Raw genomic sequence first — 7,973 nt, forward strand, 5'->3', positions numbered from 1 at the left:
CTTGTATTCCCCTCAGTATGATCCCCTCCCGCCATTTCCTATTTAGTTCTTCATTTTTGTTATGTATATATACACTGTTAAATTGTACAGGTTGATTTGTAGGTGCCTTACCTTAGCCTCGTCACTACTTCATCGAGGTTAGGCTCGACACTTACCAGTACATGGGGTCGGTTGTACTGATACTGCACTCTACACTTTCTATGCAGATTTTGATACCGGCTCGGATTGATCGAGATTTTGCTATTGGTCCACTGTCCGGAGACTCAAGGTAGATCTGTCGGCGTTCAAAGACCTTGAAGTCCCCGTCTATCTTTTTTTGTTCTCCTGTTTCTTTTATTCAGACAGTTGTATTTCTTTCAGACTATTACTTGTAGTAAATTCTAGAATGCTCGTGAATTACGACTCCGGATCCGGGTGGTAGTAATTAATACAGTCTTATGATATTCCGTACTTATTATATGTCATCTTAGTCAATTATTGTTAATTAGTGAATGGGAAAAAGGAATTGGTTTAATGATTCTCTAACGTTGGCTTGCCTAGCAAGTGAAATGTTAGGTGCCATCATAGTCCCGTCGGTGGGAAATTTCGGGTCATGACAGTTGGTATCAGAGCACTAGGTTGCCTAGGTCTCACGATTCACGAGCAAGCTTAGTACAGTCTGGATGATCGGTACGGAGACGTCTGTGCTTATCTTCCAAAGACTATAAAGTTTAGGAATAAGTTTCACTTCTATTCTTCTCTGTCGTGCGATTTTGCTGTCTCAATTCTGATTGAACTCTTCTACTCTTATTCTCTCGCAGATGGCGAGAACACGTACCGCTTCCTCAGCTGAGCAGCAGCCAGAGTCTCCAGTGACAGCTCCTACGCGAGGCAGAGGCCGTGCCAGAGGCCGAGGCAGGGGCAGGGTTCAGCCTTGGGCCCGAGCAGCAGCCCCAACAATGGAGCCTCAGATAGAGCTTGACGACGAGGTTCCAGCCCAGACTACTCCTGCCGGACCAGCTCAGGTTCCGGAGGGGTTCATTGCTACCCCAGTACTTCAGGACGCTTTGGTCCGTTTGGTGGGCCTTATGGAGAGTGTGGCCCAGACTGGCACATTTCCCATGGCACCAACAGTCTCTCAGGCTGGAAGAGGAGCCCAGACACTAACCACTCCCGCTCCGGAGCAGATAGCTCCCCAGTATCAGGCTCCAGCAGCTCAGCCAGCCGGATTAGTTCAACCGGTTATTGCAGCACAGGTCGAAGATGGGCCAGCTATGTCTTCTGAGGCTTTATGGAGATTGGACAGGTTTACCAAGCTCTTTCCTATTCACTTCAGTGGTGCTCCTTCAGAGGATCCCCAGGAGTATCTTGACAGCTGTCACGAGGGTTTACGGAACATGGGTATAGTGAAGACCAATAGGGTAGATTTTGTTGCATTTCAGATGACTGGTTCCGCCAAGAAATGGTGGAGAGATTACTTGTTGAACAGACAAGCTGGGTCGCCTGCTCTTACTTGGGACCAGTTCTCTCAGCTCTTCATAGAGAAGTTTCTGCCTATCACATTGAGAGAGGATCGTCGCCGTTAGTTTGAGCGTCTCTAGCAGGGCAGTATGATTGTTACTCAGTATGAGACCCGTTTTGTGGATTTGGCCCGTCATGCCATTCTTCTGCTTCCCACCGAGAGAGAGGGGGTGAGGAGGTTTATTAATGAACTTGCTCAGCCTATCAGATTGCAGATGGCTAAGGAGACTAGGAGTGCGATTTCTTTTCAGGCGGCTTCTAACGTCGCCAGACGAGTCAAAATGGTTCTTACTCAGGGAGGTCAAGGGTCTGACAAGAGACCCCGTCATTCCGGTGAGTTCAGTGGTGCCTCATCTAGAGGCAGGAGTAATTTTGGTAGAGGCCATCCTCCCAGGCCGTTTCATTCAGCGCTCCAGGCATCCCACGGTGCCTCGGGTGGTCGTGGCCCTTAGATGCATTATTCCGACCAGCTAGCCTACGGTACACCACTAGCTCCTATTAGTGCACCTCCACTCCAGAGTTATCAGGGTGGTTATTCAGGTCGACAGGGCCAGTTTCAAGGTCAGCAGTCACAGCAGCCGAGGTTATGTTATACTTATGGTGATCCGAGGTACATCGCTAGATTTTTCCCTTGAGCAACGGGCAGCTCACAGCATCAGAGTTCACGTGCCATGGTCCCGGCACCAGTTGCTGCACCACCTACTCAGCCAGCCAGAGGCAGGGGCCAGGCATCCAGAGGTAGAGGCCAAACTATTAGAGGTGGAGGTCATGCCATTAAAGGTGGAGACCAGCCAGCTAGAGGTCGTCCCAGGGACGTAGTTCAGGGTGGTGGGGCCCAGCCCCGGTGTTATGCTTTCCCAGCTAGTCCTGAGGCTGAGTCATCTGACGTTGTTATCACAGGTACTGTTTCAGTTTGCAGTAGAGATGCTTCAGTTCTATTTGATCCGAGATCTACTTACTCGTGTGTGTCATCCTATTTTGCTTCCTATTTGGTTGTGCCACGTGATTATTTGAGTGCTCCTGTGTATGCGTCCACACCAGTGAGAGATGCTATTATTGTAGATCGTGTTTATCGTTCGTGTGTGGTCACCACTGGGAGTCTTAAGACTCGTGTAGATCTTCTACTTCTCAACATGGTTGATTTTGATGTCATACTGGGTATGTATTGGCTGTCACCTTATCATGCTATATTAGATTGTCACCTTAGCCGTCCATTTTGATGTCACATTAGATGTCATCATAATGGCCAAGACGGTGACCTTAGTCTTGCAGGGGTTGCCTCAATTAGAGTGGAGAGGGAATCTTGGCCATTCTGCCAGCAGGGTTATCTCTTATGTGAAGGCTCGACATGAGGTCGAGAAGGGATGTCTAGCTTATTTGGCTTATGTCCGCGATTCTAGTGCGGAGGTTCCTTCAATAGATTTGGTACCAGTTGTTCGTGAGTTTTCAGAGGTGTTTCCTGCAGACCTGCCGGGGATATCACCCGATAGGGATATTGATTTCTGCATTGATTTGGCTCCGGGCACTCAGCCTATTTCCATTTCGCCATATCGTATGGCCCCGCCAGAGTTGAAAGAATTGAAGGAGCAGTTGCAAGATTTGCTTAATAAGGGGTTCATTAGACCTAGTGTCTCGCCCTGGGGTACACCTGTGTTGTTTGTGAAGAAGAAAGATGGATCGATGAGGATGTGTATAGATTATCGGTAGTTGAACAAAGTCACCATCAAGAACAAATATCCATTGCCGAGGATTGATGATTTATTTGATCAGCTTCAGGGTGCCAAGGTGTTTTCAAAGATTAATTTGAGATCTGGCTATCATCAGTTGAGGATTAGGGCATCCGATGTTCCTAAGACATCTTTTTGGACTCGGTATGGGCATTATGAGTTTCTAGTGATGTCATTTGGGCTGACAAATGCCCCAACAACATTCATGGATTTGATGAACCGGGTGTTCAAACCCTACTCGGATTCCTTTATGGTTGTGTTTATTGATGATATCTTGATCTACTCCCACAGTCGAGAGGAGCATGAGCAGTACCTTCGGATCGTTCTTCAGACTCTAAAAGACAACCAGTTATATGCTAAGTTCTCAAAATGCGAGTTTTGGTTGAGTTCAGTTGCTTTCTTGGGTCACATTGTATCAGCAGAGGGTATTCAGGTGGATCCTAAGAAGATTGAGGCAGTCCAGAACTGGCCTAGACCCATATCAGCTACAGAGATCCGTAGTTTCCTGGGTTTGGCGGGCTTTTACTATCGATTTGTGGAGGGATTTTCATCCATAGCAGCCCCATTGACCAGATTTACCAAGAAGGGTGCCCCGTTCAGGTGGTCAGATGAGTGTGAAGCAAGCTTTCAGAATTTCAAGACTGCTTTGACCACGGCACCGGTACTGGTGTTACCCACAGGTTCAGGATCTTATACAGTATATTGTGACACATCTCATATTGGTCTGGGTGCGGTATTGATGCAGGGTGGCAAGGTTATTGCATATTCTTTGTGGCAACTGAAGGTTCACGAGATGAATTACATTGTTCATGATCTAGAGCTGGCAGCCACTGTTCACGCGCTGAAGATTTGGAGGCACTATCTTTATGGCGTGCCATGTGAGGTATTCACTGATCATCGGAGCTTGCAGTATTTGTTCAAGCAGAAGGAACTCAATTTGAGGCAGGGGAGGTGGCTGGAGCTATTGAAAGACTATGATATCACCATATTGTATCATCCCGGGAAGGCCAATGTGGTGGCCGATGCTTTGAGTAGAAAGTCAGTCAGTATGGGTAGCCTTGCATATATTCCAGTTGGTGAGAGATCTCTTGCATTGGATGTTCAGGCCTTAGCCAACCAGTTCGTGAGGTTAGATGTTTCTGAGCCCAGCCGTGTTCTAGCTTGTACAGTTGCTCGGTCTTCTTTGCTTGAGCGCATCAAAGATCGGCAGGATGACGATCCAAATTTACTTGTCATTAGAGACACAGTGCGGCACGATGATGCCAAGTAGGTTACTGTTGGAGATGACAGAGTTTTGAGGATACATGGTCGTGTTTGTGTGCCTAATATGGATGGACTTTGTGAGTTGATCCTTGAGGAGTGCCACAATTCTCGGAATTCTATTCATCTGGGTGCCGCCAAGATGTATCAGGACTTGAGGCATCATTATTGGTGGAGGCGAATGAAGAAGGACATAGTTGCCTATGTAGCTCGGTGCCTAAATTGCCAGCAGGTAAAGTGTGAGCATCAGAGACCTGGTGGTTTACTTCAGAGGTTAGATATTCCTGAGTGGAAGTGGGAGCGTATCACTATGGATTTTGTTGTTGGACTCCCATGGACTCAGAGGAAGTTCAATGTAGTTTGGGTCATTGTGGACAGGCTGACTAAATCAACGCATTTCATTCCTGTGCCAGTTACCTATTCCTCGGAGCGGTTGGCAGAGATTTACATCCGGGAGATCGTCTGTCTTCACGGTGTGCCTGTGTCTATCATTTCTGATCGAGCAACGCAGTTTACCTCGCACTTTTGGAGGGCAGTTCAGCATGAGTTGGGTACGCGGGTTGAGTTGAGCGAAGCATTTCATCCTCAGACGGACGGGCAGTCCGAGCGTACTATTCAGATCTTGGAGGATATGCTCCGCGCTTGTGTTATAGACTTCGGAGGATCGTAGGATCAGTTATTGCCCCTTGCAGAGTTCGCCTACAACAACAGCTACATGTCGAGCATTCAGATGGCTCCCTATGAGACATTATATGGTAGGCGGTGTCGGTCACCAGTTGGGTGCTTCGAGGCGGGAGAGGCTCGGTTGTTGGGCACAGACTTAGTACAGGATGCCTTGGATAAGGTCAAGATTATTCAGGACCGACTTCGCACAACTCAGTCCAAGCAGAAGAGTTATGCCGACCGTAGAGCTTGTGATGTTGCATTCATGGTCGGAAAGAGAGTGTTACTTCGGATATCACCCATGAAGGGTGTAATAAGGTTCGGAAAGAAAGGCAAGTTGATCCCTAGGTATATCAGACCTTTTGAGATTCTAGAGAGAGTGGGAGAGGTGGCTTACAGGCTTGCGTTACCACCTAGTTTAGCAGCTGTTCATCCGGTATTCCATATGTCCATGCTTCGAAAGTGTCACGGCGATCCGTCCCATGTGTTAGATTTCAGCTCTGTCCAATTGAACAAGGATTTGACTTACGAGGAGGAGCCGGTGGCAATTCTAGCTCGGCAAGTTCGCCAGTTGAGATCAAAGAGTTACCCTTCAGTTCGAGTGCAGTGGAGCGGTCAGCCTATTGAGGAAGCTACTTGGGAGTCCGAGTCCGATATGCGGAGTAGATATCCCCACCTTTTCACCAGCCCAGGTACTTTTCTATGTCCGTTCGAGAACGAACGATTATTTTAGAGGTGGAGAATGTGATGACCCAAAAGGGTCATCTTATGTTTTAGAACTCGAATCTGCGTTCTTAAGCCTTAAAAATCTAATTTTCACCCTCCTCGATTTACGTGCACAGTCCGGGCAAGTTTTCAAAAATCTTTTATGTTGAAAACTAATGAAAATAAAAAATTTTGCCTTAAAGGTTGATTTTAGTTGACTTCGGTCAACATTTTTGGTAAATGGGCCCGGATCCGTGCTTTGACGGTCCCGGTAGGTCCGTATCAAATTATGGGACCTGGGCGTATACCCGAAATCGAATTTAGAGGTCCCTAGCTTGAATTATGAATTTTTGATGAAAATTAAAAGTTTGAAAATTATTTATTTTTAAGAATTGATTGATATTTGTCAATGTTAGTATCGGGTCCGTATTTTGGTTCTGGACCCCGGTACAGGTTCAATATGATATTTAAGACCTGCCTGTGAAATTTGGTGAGAAACGGAGTTGATTTGACGTGATTCGGACGTCCAGTTGAGAAAATAAAAACTTTAAAGTGTTCTTGAAAATTTCATTTGAATTGGTGCTAAATTCGTAGTTCTAGGTGGTATTTTGGCAATTTGATCACTCGAGCAAGTCCGTATGATGTTTTTAGACTTGTGTGCATGTTTGGTTTGGAGCCCCGAGGGCTCACGTGAGTTTCGGATAGGCCACGGGATGTTTTGGACTTGGGAAAAATCTGGTTTTCTGTAGATTCTAGTGTCTGGCATATCCTTCTTCGCGTTCGCGAAGGTCCTCTCGCGAACGCGAATAGTAAACTGGTGAGGATGAGACTTCGTCTTCGTGAACGCGAAGTGATGGGGGATTTACCCTTCGCGAACGCGACCAGCTCATCGCGAACACGAAGCACTTAGGGACCTGGGGGTGGGTTGGTCGTTCCTTCATCGCGAACGCGAGCAATGCCTCGCGAACGCGAAGGCCAAGGGGAGTAACCATCGCAAACGCGAGCAGTGTCTCACGAACGCGAAGGCTTGGCAGCCAGTACCCTTTGCGAATGCGATAGTGGCCCCGCGAACTCGATGCACATTGTCGCCCAGTGCATAAAACAGAAACAAACACGGGTTTAAGCCATTTCTTCAACATTTTTCAAGAACCAAACGGGTAGAGACGATTTTCAAGAGTCATTTTCTTCCCCAAAGTGTTGGTAAGTGGTTCTAAACCATTTTCTTTGAATTACCCATTACCTTTCTTGAATTATCAACCTAAAATCTAGAGTTTTCATGGTAGAATTAGGGGTTAGGGTAGAAACTAGGAATTTTGAAAATTTGGGGATTTAGACCTCAATTTGAGGTCGGATTCAAAAACCAATTATATATTCGGGCTCGGGGGTGAATGGGTAAATGGATTTTGGTCTGAACCTCGGGTTTTGACAAAACGGGCCCGGGTTGATTTTTTGACTTTTTGGAGGAAAATTTAGAAAATTTAATTTATGCAATATAATTGATTCCTTTAGCAATATTTGATATTATTGAGTCATTTTTGAATAGATACGAGTGGTTTGGAGGTGAATTCAAAGGAAAAGCTGTGATTGAGAATTAAGTGGCTTTCGTAGCGAGATAAGTGTTGTGTCTAACCCTGACTTGAGAGAATTAGGAACCTTAGATTACTTGCTAAGTAACATTCATGTGAGTGGCGTATATGTGAGGTGACGAGTACTTATGTGCCGCCAATTTACCTATTTTCCATGTTTCTCTGTTTTTCTTATATTGTCTCATTCCTATGCCTAATTGTTACGTGTTATACTAGTGTTGTTCAATTTATCGTTCTTATCATGTTTACGGATTTTCTAGTGATAATTGAGGTTCTATTTCAAAGTTGAGATTGATATTATGGAACCAAATGTTGAAGTAAGGTTTGTACTTGTTATTTTATCTCCCTGTTGTTATTTATGTATTGTATTATGGTAAGGGAGAGTGTTAATGCACGAAGGGTGATGCTGTGCCATATTGTGAGTGATAATGCACGAAGGGAGGCGCCGTGCCATATTGTGAGTGTTAATGCACGAAGGGTGATGTCGTGCCATGATATGAGAATTAATGCACGAAGGGTGATGCCGTGCCGT

At 46.0% G+C, this 7,973-nt stretch overlaps 1 protein-coding gene across 1 annotated transcript; it reads left to right on the plus strand.

The window, feature by feature from the left end:
• Nucleotides 1–1,376: 1,376 nt before the first annotated feature.
• LOC138905109 (uncharacterized) lies at nt 1,377–2,720 on the plus strand. The gene is made up of 2 exons (XM_070193611.1): nt 1,377–1,560; nt 2,401–2,720. Exons 1-2 carry the CDS (start codon nt 1,377–1,379, stop codon nt 2,718–2,720), a joined length of 504 nt encoding a protein of 167 aa, XP_070049712.1.
• Nucleotides 2,721–7,973: the final 5,253 nt, after the last annotated feature.

The sequence above is a fragment of the Nicotiana tomentosiformis genome, chromosome 2 (assembly GCF_000390325.3).
Source record: "Nicotiana tomentosiformis chromosome 2, ASM39032v3, whole genome shotgun sequence".
Classification (NCBI taxonomy): Eukaryota; Viridiplantae; Streptophyta; class Magnoliopsida; order Solanales; family Solanaceae; genus Nicotiana; species Nicotiana tomentosiformis.